Raw genomic sequence first — 22,989 nt, 5'->3', positions numbered from 1 at the left:
GGGGGTATATACACCCAGCAGTGGAATTTTTAGATTGTTTGGTAATTTTATTTCTAATTTTTTTGAAGAATCCTCATACTATTTTCCATAGCAACTGCACCATGTTACACTCCTACCAACAGTGCACAAGTGTTCCAGTTTCTCCACATCCTCCCCAGTCCTTGCTGTTTTCTGTTTTGATGACGGCCATCCTGGTGGACGTCAGGTGGTTCCTCACTGTGGCTTTGGTTTGCATTTCCCTAATGATTTATGATGTTGAGCATGTTTTCAGGTGCTTTTAATACTTTGTCTGTCTTCTTTGGCAAAATGGTTACCCAAGTCCTTTGCCCATTTTTAAACTGATTTATTTCTTTGTTGATGAGTTCTAAGAGTTCTTTATAAATTCTGGATATTAATCCCTTATGAAATATGCGATTTACAAGTATTTTTCCCATTACATGAGTTGCCTTTTTATTCTGTTGAGAGTGTCCTTTGATACAGAAAAGTTCTTAATTTTTTTTGAATCACATTTCTTTTTTTATTGAAGTGTAGTTGATTTACAATGTTGTGTTAAGAGTCAGATGTATAGCAAAGTGATTCAGATTGAATATATAATTTTTCAGGTTCTTTTCCATTATAGATTTTTATAAGATATTGAATATAATTCCCTGTGTTATGCAGCAGGTCCTTGTTGTTTATTTTTTTCTTCTCCCCCATCCCTGCCCCCATTTATCTATTTTATATATAGTAGTGTGTATATGTTAATCCCAGACTTCTAATTTATCCCACCCCCTTACCCCCCTGGTAACCATAAGTTTGTTTTCTATGCTTGTGAGTCTATTTCTGTTTTGTATGTGACTTCATTTGTGTCATTTTTTGGGATTCCACAGTGATATTATATGATGTTTGTCTTTGTCTCACTTCACTTAATATGATCATCTCTAGGTCCATCCATGTTGCTGCAAATGGCATTATTTCATTCTTTTTTGTGGCTGAGTAATATTCTAATATATATGTATGTATATCACATCTTCTTCATTCATCTGTCAATGGACTTTAGGTTGTTTCCATGTTTTGGCTATTGTAAACAGTGCTGCTATGAAAAGTTTTTAACTTTAATGAAATCCAGTTTGTCTATTTTTTCTTTCATTGCCTGTGCTAAGAAGTCATTGCCAAATGGAATTTCCTGAAGCTTTTCCTTTATGTTTTCTTCTGAGAGTTTTAGGTCTTATATTTAGATTTGATCCATTATGAGTTAATTTTTGTATATAGTGTTAGGTAAGGGCCCCATGTGATTCTTTTGCTTATAGTTATCCAGTTTTCCCAGCACAATTTGTTGAAAAGATTTCCTTTCCCCATTGAACGGTTTACGCACTCTTGTCAAAAGTAATTTTTAAGCAACCATCTGATAAATATGCCAGAGTTTATTTCTGGGCTCTCTGTTCTGTTCCATGGGTATATGTGTCTGTCTTTATGCCAGGACTACCCTGTTTTGATTACTGGAGCTTTGTGGTAAAATTGGAAATCAGAAAGTACGTTTTCCAATTCCCGCTTCTTGTTTTTCCTTCTGAGTATCTGTCCCAGTAAACAGCATTACCATCTTCCCAGTTGCCAAGACAGAAATCTAGGAATAATTTTTGTCTCCTCCCTTCTTCTTGTGTAGTCCATCATCAAATTGTGTCAATCCTGTCACTTTCATGCTGTTTAAAAATCATCCTTTTCTCTCCTTCATCAGCACTGTTTTTAGCCTTTGACATCTCTTATCTGAGCTTCCGTTTTCTGACTCATCTTCTTGTCTCTGTTCTACCTGTCTCCTTCCTATCTCTGGCCTCCATCCTACTGCCCGAATGAGTTTTATAGAATCTACATCTGATCAAGGCACTCCATTTGAATGAGCTCCCTTCTTCATCTGGCCCTGCCAATTTCTCCCTTTTAGTACACTCCGTTCCTTAGTAACTTGCTGTTTGAGGTCCTTTTCCTCCCCCAGTGTCTTGAAATACACCCCTCACTGGTTCTTCTTGCATGTTGTCTCCCACTGGATGCACTTGATAACACTAAGCATCAAGGCGAAATTCAGTCGCATTCAGGACCTTATGGCCATTCTAAGCCTGTCCCAGAATTTCCAGTATGAATATAGGTTTTCAGTTTTTAATAAAATAAACCCAAAGTGCTCAAGGCTGTCACTTGAAGGAGAGTCTCCTAATGAAGTTGGTGGGGTCTTTCTCTGACCCTTGCTGTTTACTTTCCTCTGGGGAATGCTTTGCTGAGTTTTACCGTAGATTAACAGTGATCCCAGCATCCCTAAACTAATACACATGTAATAACAGCAGGGGAGAGAAAGAGAAGATGTGTAATTCCAGTGGGTTTGTGGGTTGCTTCTGTCATGAGTGAGCTTTCATATATATTCTTTTTGCTTTCTTCTGGTTCTTGGCTACATTTGGGTAAATATCATCAAGGCAAGTGAAGTATTCATATATGCCAGACCTTCTCGTAGCCTTGCCCGTAACGTGCATCACTGCTTCTTGCTGAACCTGGATGTGACCTCAGAATCCTTCCCGACATAGTTCTCCAGGCAGTCAGTGCCAGGTGCTGAGAGCTGGCAAGGGGAGTGGAATGTATCGCCATTCCTGCGCTTTCCCCGCAGTGAGTGCAGCCTGAGATCTATTGGAAAGCTTTAGAAGTGATCCTAGGGTCACTTCTGTCCCTGCTACCCGTGCCAGTCCCCTGAACACGTGGTGATCATATGGCCAAACTGTAAGATGTTAGAGCTAGAAGAGACTTTTAAGGAACTTGTGGTCCAAAATAAAAGATAAAAGCCCTGCGACTTGGGGGGCTAACGTGTGTTATTTGAACTGACACCACATGCCACCTACTCACACGTGTTGCTGTGGCTTCCTTTACAGGTGAAAAGAAGCTCCTGTGCACTCTGGGCCCGGGTAAAAGGTAAAACTGTTTTCTGCCTAAGACTGCTTTCCTTGTTTCTCCTCTGTCCAACTGCAGCGTCAAGTGTATGTTAATGAGATTTCTTTTTAAATTGTCACAGGTGACAGAAATGAATCTCATACTAGCCTAGAGAAAGCCATAGCTGAAAAGGATGAGGGGTGGGGTGGTGGGAGCAGCTCATGGAATCAGAACCAGAGTGGCTCCACCAGGACTCCAGGAACTGGGACTTGGGACTCGACACCGTGAGGAGGACTCTCCTTTTGTGGCTCTTGTCTCTCGTCTCTGTTTCTCGGTGTGAGTTGGCCTCCTTTTCTCCAACTGTAAGCTGTGTGGTGGGGAGGGATGGGCATGAGCTGCCCCAGCTTAGCAGCTTCGGTGGGAACAGACAATTTTTCAATTTGGGAAAAGAGTCTCTTGTTTTAAGTGACCGTTGGATGAATCACTGTGTGTAGGAGATGGAGCAGTATGATCGCCTACCTTGGGTTTGGGGCTCATTGCTATGGCTTGGGCGGGGGTGGGGTGCAGGTCAAAATAACCAGCAAACCCCACCAGGGTTGCGCGGAGAGGGGTTCACGGTCCCCGTCAGGAGAAGAGGCTCAGAAGAACACACTGACAGACCCAAACAAAGAGCTACAGAAGTCCACTCCTTTCCGCGGTTTGGCTGCTTAGCCTGTGCACACACATACATGTCCAATAGTAAGTAAAACACCCTCCTTGATGAAAGTGGAATTATCTTCCAGAGAGCCAAAAATGGCACCCGAGTGGAAGACAGCCCAAAGGTGGGTCCTGTTACCGAATCCAGCTCCAAGACCAGGCTTTTGGGGGCCGATCCATTCCTCTTGGTGGAATCTAGACGTGTTTCTCATGATCTCTTTAGCCGTCTATGGCTAAGTGGAAAATTCAGCCATTCTCAAAGCCACAGCATATAATATGAAATGGGAAAGTGGACCATCACAGTAAGTCCACTGATTTGGAAAGGAAGAAAAGATAAAGGACTGTGCAGTGGTCAGGGGCCCCATAACAAGGACCACATGCAGGAAGAGCAGGCATCTCCTGCCCCGGCAGCAGAACGGGTCACTTGGTCAGTCGGTTTGGCTGCCCGGGGCTCTGCCTGCTGGGGTACCCGTGTCCATTTCCTCCAGAACCTCCCGTAAGAGATGAGGTGAGGACGAACTCCGCTGAGTGCCTCACAGCTTAAACCTTCTGCCTCCCCTGCACGGGCGGTTATCCGGAAAGGGGAGTGGGGTTAGGGACTGAGCAATCGCAGGTCCTTGTTTGCCAGGCTGGGATTTCCCTGGCAGAATGTTTCTTTAAACCAGCAGCCAGCCTACTGGATTTGATTTGTAGGAATTCCATTAGTTTGTAGCTAATACCAGAAATCTTGTCAAGTGTATGACCTTTTGGATCTGGACCTTTTCCTTGTGGTTCATGCGTCCTAGCAACAGCCTGAGGAATTCTGCTCTTAGCCCGGAGGCTCAGGTTAACTCCTCACATCCTGTCCCTTACCTCAGAGCAGCGCATAACAATGGGCTGGGGTGGTGAGGAAGAGCTCACATAACCCTGCTTCCAGGTGGATTCCAGGGCATGGCAGCTTGCAATTGATTTGTTACCCTGTCAGGAGAGGGTACCTAGCAGGAAATGTTTGGAGGGACCTGGAGAACTGGGCTTCCTTCATCTGTCTGCTTATCCCCTAAACTCATTTCCCATCTTTTTATCTCTACTCACACCAAGTTCAGCATTGTAGGGGGCGTGGCTTTTCACCTGGGCAAGTTGTAGTACCTGACCGTCCGCCGTCTTGCAGTGCAGATTGCCAGGCAGTGAGCGCCTCTTCTTTCTTTTTCAGTTTTCTTGAGAAAATAATTTACATATCATGTTTAACGTGTACAGTATGATAATTTGATACGTATATATATTGCAAAATGATTACCACAATAGGGTTAGTTAATACCTCCATCACCTCACATAATTACCATGTATTTTATGTATCTATGTGTATATAAAATTTGTGCATGTGTGAGTGTGTAAGATCTACTCTCCTCACAGCTTTCAAGTATACAATACAGTATTGTTAACCAGAGTCACCATGCCGTGCATTAGACCCCCGGCATGTATTTATCTTGTATCCAGAAGTTTGTCCCCTGTGACCAGCATCTCCCCGCTTCCCCCACCCCCCAGCCCCTGGCAACCACCATTCTACTCTCAGTTTCTATGGGTTCAGCTTTTTCAGATTCCACACGTAAGTGAGATCACACATACTTGTCTGACTCTGACTTATTTGACTTCGCATAATATGTGAGAGCCTCTCTTAACAAAGATGTGTGCTGTTACATTTCTGTGTGCAGACGGGCTGAGCGCCCTTCCCTGGAATTTAATGACGGCCACAAGGAACAATCACACATTCCGCCATTTGGACATTTTCCTGCCAGTTCAGATCCTAAAGCTCTCAGGGTGGGACCGGAGTTTCCACAAGCAAAAAAAGATGCTTTTACCAGAAGAATGGAGGTGTACGAGCATCCTGGACCGGCATAGGAACAATAGTTTCCAGAATAATCCACTGCTTTCTGCAGCTGTTCGGTGTGATTAATAAACTCACACTGAGTTGAAGAAATGGCCAAAGAGCTGGCTGCAGTCATTCTATTGTGATTAAGTTAACAGGAAGGATTTTGCTTTGGGAATATCCAAGTGGCTTTTGGCAGTGCCTTTTCCCTCTCATATGGTAAGAGAATTTGAACCTTTGAGCTCAAGCTACTGGAAAGCTCTGAGATCATAGAAAACCTACTGTTATGTTGAAATTCTGGAGCCAGTTCCAGCATATACACATTTGTGTACCAAATTTACCTGGGCTGTGCACTCACCTGGCAGTCTCCTTTTGCAAAAATTTTGGAGACTGCCATTTCAGAAAGTAATTTGGACAGAACTAGAATCCAAATTCATCCTGAAATTGTTCCCGTTCACTCGTGCCAAACAACAGCCCCCTTGTTGCCATTGCCCGCTGATAAATTATGCTGTTTACCTTTGCAGATTGCCCCTAAAAGAGCTTCGTGGTGATTACCAGGGAACCAGCAGTCAGTTTGACAAGAAATGCAAAGGCCTGGGCTTCCCTGCCCCAGTCCTACTCATAGTCAGCCGAATGTCTTTGAAATTATATTTAACTTGGCTGGTTCTCTATTGTCTCCCTCCGGGATCTCTGAGAGCCCTTCCAGCCACAAAGTAGTAGGAGTCTCTGCTTTCTTGAGTCACAGGGCAAGGTCATTTGATACATGTGAGATGATGATTAAACTGTAATCAGGGAACATTCTTTAGTCATAGGCATGAAACCTCTGAGTCATTAGTGACTACTGCTCTTTCTCTTAGCCCACATTTTGCACTTCTCTGATTTTCATTTCTGTATTCACTCCCTGAGCAGGGGCCGTTGTGTGTGCAGCACGGAAGACGGGCCCAGCCTCCTTTCTCATCTCGCACCATAGGGTTCAGATTCAGCGTCCCCCTTCACCCCAGCCTGCACTACCGCCCGGCGTTTTTCTAAAGTGCAGCGCTGATTTTATGACTTCCCCTGACGGCGCCTGCATAGTTCTCCAACAGTTCTCAGTCTGGTTTCCAAGACCTCAGGTGGCCACCAATGTCCTCTTCTCCATTCAAACTGACGTGCCAGCTCTGTTCTGGATACGGCCCTTGCTTTCCCTCCTTAATGTCTTTGCTCATACGATTACTTGCTCACTTCCCCCCGGATTGCCCTGTAACCTTCCTGTAATTTCTGTTTATTACAGTCCCTCCCGTTCTTCAAGATTAAAATCAAATGCCGTCTCCTCTTTGACACTTTTTACAACTTCCTCAACCGGACAGAATCTCTCCCCCTCTCTCTTTAGCCATCCTGCTGTAATTGCAAGCAGCTGGTGCACTTGTCTCTTCTTACTTGATTTCGTCCCCTTGAGGGAGGGCATTTGAAGAGCTGCATGGTGCCTGGCACACATGAGACGCCTAATGAGGATTTATTGAATCGGGCTGAATGATTCCCGGGGAACCAGCAGGACAGTCTGATTGTAAAAGGAAGCATAGTAGGAGCAATACTTATCAAATTAAAAAGCCAGAGAAGACTGACATCAAGATATAAGCCTGGTGTGTATGTATACGTATGAATACGCTGCACCTGTGTTTGTGTACACACGTACACATGCACCCATTTTAAACCTTCGTCATTGTAGTAGGTAGAATTCTCATACGACCTCACAAATTCCTGGTCCCTGGGGTACACCCACCTTCTCTCCGTTACTCATTCAAAAGCTCTTCTAAGTGTTGCTGTGAAAGGATTTGAAGATGTAATTAAGGTCCCAAATAGAGAGATTATCCAGATAGACCTGACCTAATGACTACATGAACCCTTTAAATCTGTGTCTAGAGGTCACAGACCGGGGAAACTGGAGACTGAAAGGGAGAGATGGATTTGGCATAAGGGTTTCTCCTGCTGGCTTTGAAGATGCAGGGGACCACACGGCAGGAATGTGGGCAGCCCGTAGGAGCTGAGTGGCCAGTAAGAATATGGGACCCTCAGTCTTACAACGACAAGGAGCTGAATTTAGCCCATAACCTGCATGAGCTTGGAAGCAGATTCTTCCCCGGGGCCCCTAGAGGGAAATGCAGCCCACCTGCCTTGACCGTAGCCTTGTAAGACCCTGAGCGGAGGACTCAGTCACAATGTGCCTGAACTTCTGACCCATGAAACTGTGAGCTAATAAATGGGTGGTAGCTGCCAAGTGTATGGTAATTTGTTCAGCTGCCACTGAAGATGAATTCAGTAATGTTGCTGGTTCATGAGCCTTTACTTACCTCCAAATTAGCTATCTACTTCAGTCTCCTTTGCCATCTCCTGCTTGCAGGGGGTTCAAGTGAGGGGACCCCAGAATAGCAGAGATGAATTTCACACACTAAATAGAAGTCACAGTGCTAATTATTATCATACATTTGTGCCTTTCCAACAACCGAATTGTTGCTTTCAGGAAATGACCCTGCTGGTGTAAATCCATGAAAAACTGTCCACAGCCCTATAGGAAGTCCTCAAGCTGTCACGAAGTCTGAGAGTAGGAACAGGGCCTTTCTAACCGGCTCTTCAACACCTGTGATGTTTACGGTAGTCTAAGGGTTAGAGATAAGCCCGTGGAAGCCCTGTCACTCCTCCTGAGCCACCCTGCGGAGATTGGTGGAGTTTGAGCCTAATGGATTTCCTCGCTTTCGAATGAGTCATTGAGAATCTGGGGTGTAACTCGTGATTCACTCATTTGGGTTTTTAAAAGAACATTCTGCAAGTGATTTAGAAGGAAAATAAGTTTGGTTTCATGGCAGGAGACCTTGGAAGGGAGGGTAACCAGAGGATGACAAAGCTCTAAAAAATGTAATTCACGTTGGCCAGTTGTAAGTTTCCTTGGTAAAGAATTAACATGGGAAGTCCCTAAAGAAGCCTGGGGCTACACCGTGAGCGCTCAGGATTAGGTTGACTCAGATGTTCAAGAGAGTTCATATACAAAGCAGAAAAAAGACGTATAACCAGGAACTGTTCAACCAGCAAGAATCATGCCTGGAGCTACAGCCCGAGTCATGTTATGCAGAGTGAATAAGGGTGATTTCCCAGTACTTACCTTTAGAGTAGAACATAGGTGGGCTCCCTGCTAAGGGTGAAGGTCGTCCTGCTGCTGGATGGTCAGGAGAACGTCAGGTTCCTCAGCTCCTACTTTGCTGCTTTCCTGTGGTTTGTGAGGAGGGGGTATTTGAAAGCAAAAGAACAGCTAACCTGCTCTCTGTAAGTTAAAGTCTTCTGACTTGGATGAAGCACCTTCTAGCAGGTTGTTACAACTTGCAAAGGAGATGGAGAAACCACTGCAAGTGATCTTTGAGAAATCTTAATGAAGAAGGGAAAAATAAGTAGACTGGGGGTGAACAAAGAACATAGAACTCTGTATAAGGGAGACAGATTTTGCAAAGTATGGCTGAGGAAGACTTGAAGTCAAAGCCAGGCAAGATCTTCAAGAGACGGTTCTGTGTCTATCTGGGAGAAGAAGCCACGGTTCCCAGCAGTCAGTCTGGGACCTATGAGCAGATTAGGTGAGACTGCTCTTCTCTCTTCTAGCACAGAATCACTAATTGGATGGGGAAATGTGGTAGGTACAATGTATTTTGATTTCAGCCAACACTTGACAATGCCCTGTGGACAGTGTGGGGACGTGAGGGCTGTGTGTGAGCTTAGAAATGGCAGAATGACTATGCAAGTGTTGCTTATTAATGAGTTGATGTCGAATCCAGGAATATGCAGAATATGGGTCGGTGTCTACAGTCATCCTTAGCCCACCATCGTCATCAATCAGTGATTCGAAATATAGAGAGGACAAAACTATAGAGAAAACGTGGATGACCAGCGTTGGGAGGAACACTGGGTAGACTGGATGAAATGAGCAATATAGGAAAGTACCAGCTTCTTGCCACCATTTCCAATGCTCTATTTTCTCTTTAAAAAAAACCCCATAAAAACCTGGGGAATTTAGTACATAAAAACGTCTTCTCAGTATTTTAATTTGCATTTTTGCTTGTGAGAGGGAGAGCTGATCAAAGATTTGTCAGTCGTCTGTATTCAGGTTTCATATGTGGTTTACCTTTCGATAGAATTTGCTCCTTTTGCTATTGAGGTATTTGTCTTTTCCTTATTCATTTGTAACACTCTCTGTATGTTAACCCCTTGCTTATTAATTATTCTCATTATTTTACCCAGTTTTCCACTTGCCCTTTAAACTTACTTATGGTGGTTTTTGGTTTACAGAAGTGTATGTTTTTTAATGTGGTCAGATCTCTCATTCTCTTATTTTAAGGTTTCCATATTAATAAATGTGCTTAGAAAAATTTTACCTGCTTTAGTACTAAATATATAGTCACTTACATTTTGTCCCAATTCTGTAAGTCTTCAGCTTAAGTCTTTAATCCATCCAGATTTTATTTTGGTAGAGGGTATAAGCTCTAGTGGTCAAAATTACTTTATCCTAAATGGTTAGCCAATTTTCTCAACGTTAGTTAAGAATAAGGTATCATTTCCCCAGTGATTGGGGAATGACAATGACAAACAAAATGACAGCAATAATAATTAACAATAGCTAACATTTGCCAATTGCTTACTGTGTGCTAGGCCCAGGTCTGACATGTCTTAACTCATCTGTTTCTCCCAGTAACCTAATAAGGTGGGTACTATCATTATGATTCCTGTGCTGTTACATTATCCCTCTTGTGAGGAGACCGAGGCACAGAATGGCAGAGTAACTTGCGCAAAGTCACACAGCTGGGGAGTGGTGGTGTTCACATGCCAACCTGGACAGCCTGACTCCAGTATTCAAGCTCGGAAGTTATGTTAGTGCTTGGGTTTGTTTCTGGGCTTTCTACGTTGTTCCAGTGCTGATACTGCACTGTTTTAATATCTGGTAATTCAAGTCAGTAATCAGTCCTCTAATGTATGTATGTATGTATTTATTTATTTACTTACTTACTAATTTCTAATTTAACCACAGCTCCTCCTCCCATTTTCCAATAAGGCTTCTTAAAATATCAGGGCTTTTTTTCTTCTGAATATCAAAAGTAGCCAAAATATAAGCCGCATTTTTCGAGAAAGCCTCTCTCTCTCTTTTTTTTTTTTTGGAGAAAGTCTCTTGACAACACTTTCTAAGGTGATGGTTTGTTGGGCTCTTGACCAAGCGGTATGTTCCAGTAGAAAGAGTCCCCTCTTAGCCTGGTTGTCGAGATCCAAGTGATGCCAGTCGGCAGAACTGTCTGCAGTGGTACAAAGACGTTAAAGCCGTGTTGTCCAGTGTGGTGGCCACTCACCGCGTGTGGCTACTGGGCACTTGAAATTTACATGTGCAATTGAGCACTTACAATAGTATGACTGAGAAACTGAATCTTAAATTTAATTTAAATTAATTTAGGTTTAGACAGCCACATTGTGGTGTGGCTGCTGTGTTTGACAGCACAGAATTAATGATGAAGAAAGAAAGCAGCTTGAACTGTTCTCAAATGTGCCTCATTCACTGCCAGGGAAGTAAGTCACCTATGTTTTGAGGGTCTCAAGTCCAGAGGCTACTGTTTTTCCTCTCAAATCCCCCTCCCCTTCTTACAGTAACAGATCATTGCTTTTGGTGTAATCAGCTCTTCCAAGGCAGACTAAGCATATACCTGGGGCACTGGTAAAAGGAGCATACAGAAAAATGAAATCGTCAACCCTCTGTATCTGTGGGTTCCACATTCATGGATTCAACCAACCGTGGATTCAAAATATTTGGGAAAAAATCATTAAAAAAATCCAAAAAGCAAAACTTGAATTTACTGTACACTGGCAACTGTTTACATAGCACTTACATTGTATTAGGTATTAGAAGTAATCTAGTGATGACAAAGTATACAGTAAGTTATATGCAGCTACCACACTACTTTATCTATGGGACTTGCGCATCTGAGGATTTTGGTATCCGAGTGGGGGTGGTGGTGCCTGGAACCAATACCCCGTGGATACTGAGGCCTGACGACAATTTGATATTCCAACAATGACAACTGCAACAAATCGTCTGGAAAAATTTGGAATTGATTGCACTTCCTTCAATTTATTCCATGGCTTGGTGGTTTTAAAATTTTTAATTCTATACATGCAGAGTCAGCCCCCTGGAATCTTTTCAGTGTCTGTTGGCAGCATTGTACACAGACTTTTGTTCTTCCAAAGGGGATCATGAATCACCACAGCCTGAGGCCCTATCATCAACCTGTGCAGGAAAGATCTGGGCCTGTACGCCTCACTTCTGGGGGAGAACATGGCCCCCACTCTGCTGCAGACAGAGCTGGATTCAGATCTGTGCTGGGAAAGCATGTGCTGTGGTCAAAAGCAAAGACCCTGGAGTTAGACAGCTTGGGTTTGAATCCTGGCTCTGGCATTTACTAGCTGGCTCAACTTGGGCAGGTTTCTTAACCACTCCATGCTTCGATTCCTCATCTGTAAAATGGGAATAATAATAGTACCCAGTGTACTGTTATTACACTGGGTGCTATTATTATAATACTTGTTGCTATTATTATTGTACCCACTGAGGGACGAGAAGAGGTAATTAGATAGTAAGTGTGAAGTAAGTGTGTGTAAATTAAAATGAAACCTTTAGTTTAGAACAGGATGCTCTGATTTAGTTGGCCCCAATGTGCAGCTCAAATGTAGGTGTTTTTCAGTTAATAACCAGGGATCTCCCTGACGTTGGCATGTGATGCACCCCAAGATAGAACACATGTATGTCTTTCAAAGAGCTTTTCCATCAATTTTCTTATTTTATCCTCACAGCAACCTGCTGAGCAGAGCAGGGAGGTACCACTCTTGCTGATGTCTAGGGAAAATGACAGGTGACTCTACCCAACAGAGAGGATTTGTGTGCTGTATCTGACCACTGGAGCTAGCTGTAATTTTTGGAGCAAAAGTCCAAATGATGTCAGGACGACGTCTTCCTCCATGCAAAGGAAAACTGCTCATAAAATTCTATCAGGGTTATGGACTAGGGAGAGGACAGGATGCTGTATTTGTGTGCTCAACAGGATCAGATTCATCCCTTGTAATTTGAATGTGTCCTGGTTTATGCTTCCTTTTCAGAAATGCCATGGAACTGTGTTTTCCTGAGGCCCAGTTCTCAGGGCCAACTCAGGGGGCACAGAGGCACTCTGGGCATTCTTGGGATGGTTTGTCAGACGGGGCCAAGCTCTGGTTAAAACGGAGTGAGCACAGCGGGGTGTGCGCCGTGGGTTCAGTGTGTGGTTTCGTCCCGCAGGTTCATCGCTCGTGCTGCCGCAGATGGTGGGTGTTGCGCTGTGCTCCATGGCTGCTGTGATTGTCCTCGCATTCCTCTCCTTCTCAGCGGCCTGGTATGTGAGACTGTCACTTTGGAGAAATGAGTGGAATGGAGAGAGGATGGAGCTGAAGTCATGAAGAACAGCTGGGTTGGAGGCAGGTCAAAGAGGGGGCATGGGGAGATGTTGTCCCCGGGGCGCAGCGGATACTCAGCAGGGGAGAGGCAGGAGTAACTGCACCTCAGCAGGGGGAGGGGGGTGCCCTCCAGCTCCAGGAAAAGCAGGGTCAGTGGTGGCTGGTTCCGTAAGCGTGCATGAGCTGCACACAGGTGCACCACAGAAAACCAATGTGTCAGTGAACCCTCTTTCCTCCTCCATGTCTAGACTGCAGGTGGGTGCTACGTGAAAGGGACGCGCTGCTGCTGGCGCAGATGTTATGACAGCTTCTCAGGTGCTTTCACCGAGGCCTCTGAGTGTGGGCCTGCAACTTTCTCCATTCCCAGGTTGGCCCCCTTCCTGTACTCAAGACACTGACTGCCTCTTTGGAATCCCCCCAAAGGAGGACCCGTGGGAATAGCTGATGTCTTCCCTGCTCACAACCGGTTCTGTGTCTCTGAACTTGAGATCCTTGATAAACAAAGTAGCATTGACCACAGGCTGCAGGTCCCGTGGGTGGGCCCATGTTCCCCTCTGAGTGATGCCTGAGAGTCAGCCCCCCAAGACACGGAATGCAAGAGAGTCTCTCCGTCTTCCTTTATAGCGTCTCTCTTACTAATTCAGAATCCATTCTTTCACAGTAAGTAATGAGATAAGACTTAAGTGTAGGCTAGAATGTAACTTTGTGAAGGAGGTCATTGGAAAGGATAGAGATCAGTGACATAGGCCAAGGTGTCAGACCCTTTAGAAGCCTCTTTCCTACAAGTACGTTAATTGGAAAGCATGCTAGCCGGGCCCCTCCGGCAAGTTCCCCGCAGCGTCTGTTAGGCAGCATTGCTTTGACCCAGTCCTGTTTGTCTTAAATGTATTCAAAAGCCGTAAGTCTTCATTCCAGTAAAAACATTCTGTTCATCTTAGACAGCTCTTCTCTTCCACATGAATGTTTATAGCAGCTTTGGTTAATTTTTTTTTTAACTGAGTGTTTTCTAAAAATGCTCTCTATCCCTCCTTTTAGGTTCGGTGGTCATGCGGTAACAATGGGTTGAAACAATATCAAGCCCATGGCCAGAGTCCATGTGTTTACAGGGGAGGGGAGCTATGTGGGTGACATTATCATCCCTTTTTATCTACAACGTCAGTAACTGTGAATGCCACTTTATCATGAATGATGACACTTTGGGTGTAAGCAGTCCCGAGCGCACTGGCAATGTGCGGAATTTACAGCTGGAGTGTATTAGATTTGACTTTTAAGCCCGAATCAGTGTCCTTGAACTGTCCTCCCTAACCGACAGTGTAACTCCAAGGCTCAGCAAGGAACGGAGGGAGAAGGATGGTGGCTCGTGGCTTCTCTGAGTGACAGTGGTGCCCTCCTCCACCTTCTCCCTCCCTCTCCAAGCCTGGAGAGCAGATAGCATGGGATGGAGAAGGGGCGACAGTTAGATTGCACAACTCAGGGTGCAGCATGTAAGGACGCGGTCCTGGAATTGGGCAGCTTTGTGATCCTGAGGAGAAGGGACCGTCTTTCTGACGTGGTGGACTGGCATGGTGGGTGGGCTTGGGCTTCAGTGAGGCACAGATCGGAGCCCGCGCTTGTGAGCAGCTGAGAAGACACGAGCAACAGTAGAAACAGGTGGAAGCTCTATGAAGCTACTCCCCCTGCCGGGGATCTGGCCCAAAGCTTAAGCTCTCAGCAAGGAGGAGTCAGATTATTCAAGGCTAACTGTCAGCCCTGCCCTTCCACCAGTGTTAGGCAGTATTAGGAGTCATTGTCCCTTGTCCTCTGAGGTACCACCCAGACACAACTTAGCATCAATGTGTGGAGTGTAGAACCCTTCCTGCTCTCATCTCAGGTGAATTACAGAGTAAAGCTCTCAATAGGCTAGTACAGATAGCTTCCTACTTTTAATTTTTATGCACAACAGTTGAACTCATACTGTTTTCACAGCTGTTGAATTAAATTTGAAATCATTACAAATGATTGTAGTTAATATTGGGTAGGGTCTGTGATGAGGAAGGATTTTCCTAACAAAGCCTCCTTCATCCAAAGAGAGAAACTAAACCTCTCTTCTTCATTATTTTTTAACCGGCTCCGTAACACCACGCTTCTGTAGTCCCGCTAATTTCTAGTTCTAGAATTAACTGCCAGAGAAGCTGCAGTTGTCCACATGGAAACTTGGCATGATTGTCCTTGAAAGGAAGAAATCCCACTTGCTTGGTATCAACAAGTCTCTGGTTAAAATAAGTGACTAAATATTAAGTAAAATGTACTTCTGGGGACAGAGCAGAAATGTACAAGCAGTTCATGAAAGAAATGAGAACCGCCAAAACATAGACTTTGTCCCTCCCTCTGAATGTTCCAAATTGTTAACACAGAGTTGCTCGGTGTTAATACTTAACCGAAGCAGGTGCTGAGCATTTGCAAGAAGGAGGCAGCATTTTCCTGCAGTTCTTCTCTGACCGTTTTCTCATACACATGAAGGCAGCTTTAAGGTCTCTGGATTTGCCAGGGAGCTTTTTACGACAAAAAGCTCTTTTGTCTCCCAAGTGGATTCCTGGTAAAGGCAGAGAGAGCATCTGAGGAGACTGATAGTGAATCTTCCTAGGATCATGCAGGGTCCTTCTGTCCAAGGATTGATCGAGCAGCACTTGGAGTTGGGTTGTGAGTGCCCCTGAGTGAAGCTAGATCCCCAGGTGGGGATGGGGGAAGGAGCTTTCCCTTAACCGTCTTGGGGAGGCGAGCACTACGATCCAGTCTACGACTAGGGCTCAAAATCAGGGGGTTGCCCAGATATGGGGCAGATTGCTTGGCCCCTCTAGTTTTGTTTTTTTTTTAAACATTTTTTATTGATTTATAATCATTTTACAATGTTGTGTCAAATTCCAGTGTTCAGCACAATTTTTCAGTCATTCATGGACATATACACACTCATTGTCACATTTTTTTCTCTGTGAGTTATCATAACATTTTGTGTATATTTCCCTGTGCTATGCAGTGTAATCTTGTTTATCTATTCTACAATTTTGAAATCCCAGTCTATCCCTTCCCACCCTCCACCCCCCTGGCAACCACAAGTCTGTATTCTCTGTCTGTGAGTCTATTTCTGTCCTATATTTATGCTTTGTTTTTGTTTGTTTGTTTTTGTTTTTTAGATTCCACATATGAGCGATCTCATATGGTATTTTTCTTTCTCTTTCTGGCTTACTTCACTTAGAATGACATTCTCCAGGAGCATCCATGTTGCTGCAAATGGCGTTATGTTGTCGGCTTTTATGGCTGAGTAGTACTCCATTGTATAAATATACCACATCTTCTTTACCATTCACCTGTTGATGGACATTTAGGCTGTTTCCATGTTTTGGCTGTTGTAAATAGTGCTGCTATGAACATTGGGGTGCAGGTGCTCTCTAGTTTTTATTTATCTCCACCATAGCTTTTGTGTATACCCGTTCTTTCATTCCATCCGCACAGCGGTTCTCTGTGGTGGGAAGGTTAGGGGTTATCGCTTCCCCATCTTAGGATGGAGAGAGATGGCTCTGGGGCCTACAAGCCTGGTTCTCATTCCTGAGCTTTGACAGGACCCTCTGGTTCTTGGGAGAGTCAGGCCTTTACACTTCCAAACACACATAAATACATATATAACAGTATCTGTATTAAAGCATTGCCTTTACTATTACAGCACCGTGTCCTTTTATGTTTGTCTTTTCACTGTAGGTGCCTCCCTCTGTCACCTCTAGAAGGAGCCACAAACAACCAAAGAGATGGAGATTGACTAGGGGAAGTAGGTAATAGTCCATCCATGACTCAGGACCTAAAATTGCAACTGGGCCTTAAGAGTGAGACCAGAGCAGAAGTGGTTATCTTGAAATTCCACAGTAGCTGGACATAAAGTTAATATTTAAATTGATTTTAAAGGAAGTAAACAAGGATTCTCAGTGCTCCCTTTTTATTGCTAATCTCATGCTCTGATTTTCTACACCTTTTTTTTCCCCATTCCATTCACTGAAGAGAAAGCCAGTGGTAGTTGTGAATCAAACAGTGTTTCAAGGACCTTTTGCCTATCCCAGCTGTTGTTGGGTAAACTCAGGTGCCTGATCTTGGAGAGGAGAGAGAGTGTGGCTTTTTCTGTGCCCATTTGTGGGCAGGTGATGCAGCGAGGCAAATCAGTTGAAAAAAAAATAGGGTATGCCCATTGTTTCAGAGAGAGAAAGAGTATGAACTAGCCATGTTGGTGATGTGTGTGTGTGTTGTGTTTCCATATCCATATTTTTTGGGCACATCTCAGGGTTACCAAAACGGGGTCAGACTAGGCATGTAGTCTGTAATATGCTTCTTTCATTTATCAACACATCTTGGACACATTTTTTCTCATCAGTAGGGACGGCACTGGAAGTTTGTACCACAGTTTATTTCCCCAACACGCATAACTGTGCGTTGTGCATTTAGAGTGTTTCCAGATGTTTAGTGCTTTTATACATGCCTTTATAATTGTAAGCAAGTATCACTTAGACTAAATTCCTAGATTTGAAGTTACTGGAGTGAAAACTATATACATTTGAGGTTTACTCCATGTTGTCAGAGGAGTGTCATAGAATGTTCATACCAGCTTACACTCTCGTTGGCAGGAAGCCTCAGCACTGCTGGGTCTCATGGATATCTCTCTAATCTTGATTAATCTGGTCGGTGAAAAATGACCTTTCAGTGTTGTGTTTGCATTTCTCTAACTATTTTGCACGTTGATTGGTCACGTGTAATTTTGTTTCGGTGAACTGCCTTTTTTCCCCTGCAGTACTTGGCTTGCCTTATATTGATTCGAAAAAGCTCTTTGTGTTATAGTCATTTTCACTCTTAGCTGTCACATATTTTGTAAACAAAGTTCCTGCTTTGTCATTTCCATTTTGACTTTGTGCCATACATCGCCACACAGAAGCTTTCAATTTGTGTAGTCAAATGTATCAGTCTTTTTCCTCATGTATTTTGTCTTTGGTGCCATGCTGAGAAGGACCTTCCAGTCTCAAGGTAATAACTATAATTCAGCAGTTAAAAAAAAAAACCAACATTTAAATCTTGAATCCATCTGAAATTTATGTTAGTATGAGGAGCGAGGTGGGGGTGTCTTTTTATTGTTACTAAATGGTTTAGCCAGTTCTATTGATAGCCCTTAACTGAAATTTTCCCCCGTAGAGATTTGAGTTGTATACTGAATCACAGACTACAGTCTGTGTCTGAACTTTCTCTTTTGCTCTGTTGACCTATTTCTGTGCCAGTACCACCTGCTGTAAGTTTACAATAGTTTTTTTTTTAATATCAAGTAAAAGTCAGTTACTACTCTTTTTCTGTTAATTCTGAGTATTCTCAGGTTTTATGATATACTTATTCATGTATACATGTTTATGATACATAAACTAAAGAATTATTTGGTCACGCTCCCTGCCCCCCACCCCAAATCTTCATACTTTTTCCTTGGGAATGTGTTAAAGAAAGAGGGCTCCTCTCGCAGAATGTAGTATGTGTCTCCCTTTCGTTTTTATGTGTGTCCCTCTCTAGAGTGTTATAATATTCAACTTACAAGTTAATTAATTCATGCTTATTTTTTGTTGGGTATGGCCAGATACTTTATGTCTTGTCATCCTGAACTCCCAAGTCAGTATTTCAGCTCCTGCCTCTGAGAGCGCACCCCATGCCCTCTTACTGCTGGCACTGTTAGCGTCCCCTTGCTCGGGCGAGCTGCCTTTTGGGGAGAAGTCACATCACGATGGCTCCTCCAACTCAGTTACTTTTCTGGGTGTCTCCTTGACCCAGGGAAACTCTCAGATCTTTGCCGTGCCAAATGAGGGACTGCCCCACCGTCACAGATAGCTCCAGCTACAGACTTTAGTCTCCTTACCCGTTAGACCCTATGTCCTCCACGGTGGAAGTGTAGCTTCCAGTACTTTCCAATGTGGTTTCCACTTTTTTATCAGCTTCTTGACCTTCGGGTTTCTTATCCTTGAAATCAGATACCAGGCCACTGTGTCCTCTGAAGTTTTAGGGGACATGAATTCAAGGGAGTGGAGGTCCCCCTGAAGCTCCTTTTTCCAGGCACGGACTGAGGAAGGTCCCCTTACTCCCTACCATCATGGTGGGGGATTTAAAATAAACAGCTTGCCATCAGCTTTCCCAAAGGACTACTTTCTTTTGACTTTTTCAATTTTAAACCAGTTTCTTGGGTATTGGGCTAAGGGTCACAAGGCCATTTGGAAATCCTTATTTTAGAATATGGGAGTACTTGCAACCTATTATTTTCAGCTTTTTGGAACTTTGGTCAAAACAGAAGGTGTTCAATTTGGAGCCAAAGGAAAAGAAAATATAGTTCACAGAAAAAGAAATGCAAGTGGCTCCGAAACACAAGAAAATATGCTTGACTTGACTTTTAAGAAAAATGCAAATTACTGAGAGGTCATTTGTCACCTATCAAGTTGGGGGAAATCCGGAGACTTAACAACACACTGTCTTTGGAGGCTGTGGAGTAGCAGGCACTCACACGTCGTTAGTGAGAGCACGGAACCGTGCGACCTCTGTGGCGGGAAATCTGGCGATATTTACATTGCCTTTGTCCCTTAACCCAGCACTCCCGCTTCTGGGAGCTGCCTTATGGGTTCACCGGTACGTGTTCAAAATGACACATGACAGGGTTGTTCATTGTGACTTTGTTTATAGTAGCAAAGGCTTAGCAACAACCCCAGTGCCTCTCAGGAGGAAACTGGTTAAATGAACTCTGATACTTCTTTGCACACAGTGGGATAGGCTGAGTTGTAAAAAAGGAATGAGGAAGGACTCTGTGCACGGATATGGAGAGGTCTTTGAACTGTATTGTTTTAATGAGAGAAACAAGGTGGGGAATAGTGTACATAGTCTGCTGTCTTTTATGTGAGAAAGAGTGGGGAATGAGAATATTCAATTTTCCATAAAGAAACACTTGAACAATAATGATGAATTAATGAAAATGGTTACGAATGGAGCAAGCGAGAGTCTGTTAAGTGTTTATCTTCTTATTTTGTTTTGATTTTAAACATGTAAGCATATCACTATTTAAAGACAAAAAAATAAAATTTCATAAGAAAGAGAAAGTGTTCCATTGAACATCCTGTTGCACATGTCAAATCAAAAGCTGATGGGTACTGCTTGGCTTCCTTCTCAATGTAAATCCAAGACACCTAAGATTTGCATAAGATTGGTTTAATTCTCTATTCCAAATCTGTGGGAGCATTCAGTGCTGTCTTTTGAGATTTCTGAAAATTCCATGAGATGGTAGAGGTGGGTGCATTACACTGCCATGATTAACTCTAGGGCCTAGTTTCTGCTTCCTATGGATTGGTTTAGGCAATAGATCATCTCGCCTTCCCACGTGGAGTCCCTGTTCCACCTGCACTGACCTGCCTGCAGAACTCAGCTCCTTTCCATGATTCCCACCCAGAGCCTCGTTAAAGACTCGGGGCATTTAGATAATGTGAATGGAGAGTGTATTCGTTTCCTATTGATGCTGTAACAACTAGCCACAAACTTGGTGGCTTCAACCACACAGATTTACTGTTTTACAGTCCTGGAAGTCAGAAGTCTGTCCTGAGTCTCACTGGGGTACAGTCAGGGTATTGGCTGAGCTGTGTTCCTTCTCGAGGCTCTCAGGGGAATCCATTTCTTTGCCTTTTCCAGATTTGAGAGGCTGCCTATATTCTTTGCCTGTGGTATTTCTTCCATCTTCAAAGCCAGCAGTGTGGCATCTTCAGATTTCTCTCTGACTCTGACTCTCCTGTCCTCCCTGCCCTCCCCCCCCTTCAGTTAATAGGATCCTTGTGAGTACTTTGGGCCTCCTTGGAAAATCCAGGCTAATCTCCCATCTCAGGATCCTTAACTTAATCACATCCACAAAGCTGCTTTCGCCGTGGAAGCTGACATATTCACACGCTCTAGGGTTAGTACGTGGCCATCTTTGGTGGCCATTACTCTGCCTACAACAGAGAACATTATATTTCAGACATACAAATAGTTAAAAGTGGGTATTGGTTATCCTTCTTCAAAGTTCTCATCCTTCCCATCTTCATTATCAAATCCCTGAAATGCTGAACAATTTAGTTTTTTGTTTTTTGTTTTCTTGGCTAATCTATGACCTACATCCACCCTTACCCAAATATCTACCAAAGTAATTTTTTAAACAAGAAGAGTTTCCTCCTTAAGAATTATGTTGTCAGCTGTTAACGTGTTGTATTTTTGACCTTCTGAAAATTCTCTGAAGTTTCTGATTGTTGAATATCTTCTTCCTTGTTGCACAGTGTGCTGATGCAGATTTCTTTAAAATTTTTTGTGTGAATCTTTGGTAATGTGATTTTGGGGCACAACTAGAAACAGGAAGGTGGAATATTTGTGAGAAGATTATAGCAAAGGCTAAATATGCTGTTTTATTTTTTATTGCTGTGTAACAAATTACCTCAAACCTAATGGTTTCAAACAGTACATGTTTATTATCCCCCAGTTTCTATGGGTCTCAGGATTCCAGGTTTAGTGTAGTTGGATTCTCTGCTCAGGACATCACAAGTCTGCAGTCAAGGTATTGGCTCGGTTGCATCTTCATCTGGAGGCTTGACTGGGGAAGGCCCCTCTTCCATGCTCATTCATATTGTTGGCAGAATTCATTTCCTTGCAGTTGTATGGCTGAAGTCCCCAACTTTTTGCTGGCTGTCAGCTGGAAGCTGTCCTCAGGTCCTAGATGCCAGCCATTGTTCCTAGAGGCCATCTGTAGTTGTTGGCCATGGGGGCTTCCTGAACAGTCTGCCTAACTTGTCAAGTAAGCAAGGAGAATCTCTGAATGCAGCCCCTCTTTTAAAAAAGGGCCTTTGTCTGACTAAGTCAGGCCCACCTTGGATAATCTCCCTTTAACTAACCAAAAAATCAACTAATTTGGAACCTTAATTATATTTGCAAAAGCCCTTCATCTTTGCCATATTCTATTGGTTAAAAGTAAGTCATACTCAAAAGGAAAACATACAGGCTTTGGACACAAGTGGCAGGGGATGATGAGGGCTATCTTAGAATTTTGCCTACCATAAGTTACTAAGAAAAAATCAATTAGAAACTTTAAACCCTACCACAGGATTTCCTGGATTCTTTGGACATGGCTCTTTGATTTTACAGCAAAAGCCTAGGACTGCTTCTGTTTTCTCTAAGGAGAGGTGCCAAGGCTGCCAGGGTTGGAAGTAGCCCATGGCCCACAGGTTTCAAGAAGGTAACTGGATCTGTAAGACTGCTTTCCCACCCTGGACTGGTTGTACTCACTTGAGTGAGGCACAGAGATTTGGGGCAGAGAAACGTCACCATTTCTCGGGGTCCATGGGCATGCGTCCCATCTCTTAGCCTTTGGCTTAGCAGGATTCAGAAATTGTGAGCTTGGCCTGCAAAAGTCTATCTCTGCCAAACTCGAAAGAGCCTAGTGTGTGGCCTGAAGGGCTCGATCCTGTGGTCCCTGGAAGTGGCTGTCCTGAGTCTTGGTGGGCTGGACAGGATAAGGCAACCTTGACCAGATTCAGTGTTTCCAAATGGTGGTGAGAGCTCCAGGGACCAGCTCTGGAGAGCACATAGGTTTTCCCCAGCCCCAAGACCCTCTGTAACCAAGGACTTGGCAGTAGCTGTGTGCAGCCAAGAATGGCTGAGCTGGAGATTACCAGTCTTGGCCACAAGCCATGATTCCCTCTGTCCAAGGTGCCTCCCAGTGAACAGTGGATCTTAGAACCTGAAAGAGGGCTCAGCTCCAAGAGCCAGGAGGAACTTGGGTTGTCTTTGGATAATCACTGTTTATTGAGATCTCACGGAGACGAACACCAGATGACGCCGACACTGATGGTTTGTGTGGTCTTTGCTATGCTGGGATGGCCAGGGACAGCTGTGAGGCTGTCTACCATGCTGCCTTCTGGCCAAAGAGGGGCAGTGCCCAGGAGAGGGGAATTGTTATCACAGAACCTAGGAGGGGGCAGAGGCTGGGCTGTGTAACTTCTGTACCAAACAAAGAAGACAGTGTCCTTGATCTTGGCTAGAGAATGTAA

General features: G+C 43.9%; 1 protein-coding gene across 7 annotated transcripts in view; it reads left to right on the top strand.

The window, feature by feature from the left end:
- Positions 1-22,989, top strand: part of SUSD1 (sushi domain containing 1) — a 118,296-nt gene that overhangs the window by 92,732 nt on the left and 2,575 nt on the right. Inside the window, exons 15-17 of one of the 7 annotated variants that reach the window (XM_072959923.1) lie at positions 2,883-2,922; positions 12,744-12,837; positions 13,266-21,765. In XM_072959923.1, the coding sequence (XP_072816024.1) occupies positions 2,883-2,922; positions 12,744-12,837; positions 13,266-13,296 (165 nt within the window). In that variant the 3' untranslated portion in view covers positions 13,297-21,765. Of the gene's footprint in view, positions 1-2,882; positions 2,923-3,022; positions 3,217-5,264; positions 6,449-12,743; positions 12,920-13,146; positions 21,766-22,989 lie in introns of those variants that run through there. The other 6 variants (XM_072959925.1, XM_072959922.1, XM_072959921.1 and 3 more) reach the window with 6 other exon arrangements.

This window comes from Vicugna pacos, chromosome 4, assembly GCF_048564905.1.
Source record: "Vicugna pacos chromosome 4, VicPac4, whole genome shotgun sequence".
Classification (NCBI taxonomy): Eukaryota; Metazoa; Chordata; class Mammalia; order Artiodactyla; family Camelidae; genus Vicugna; species Vicugna pacos.
Note: the sequence above shows the minus strand (reverse complement) of the source record. Positions and strands in the feature narration are given on the sequence as shown.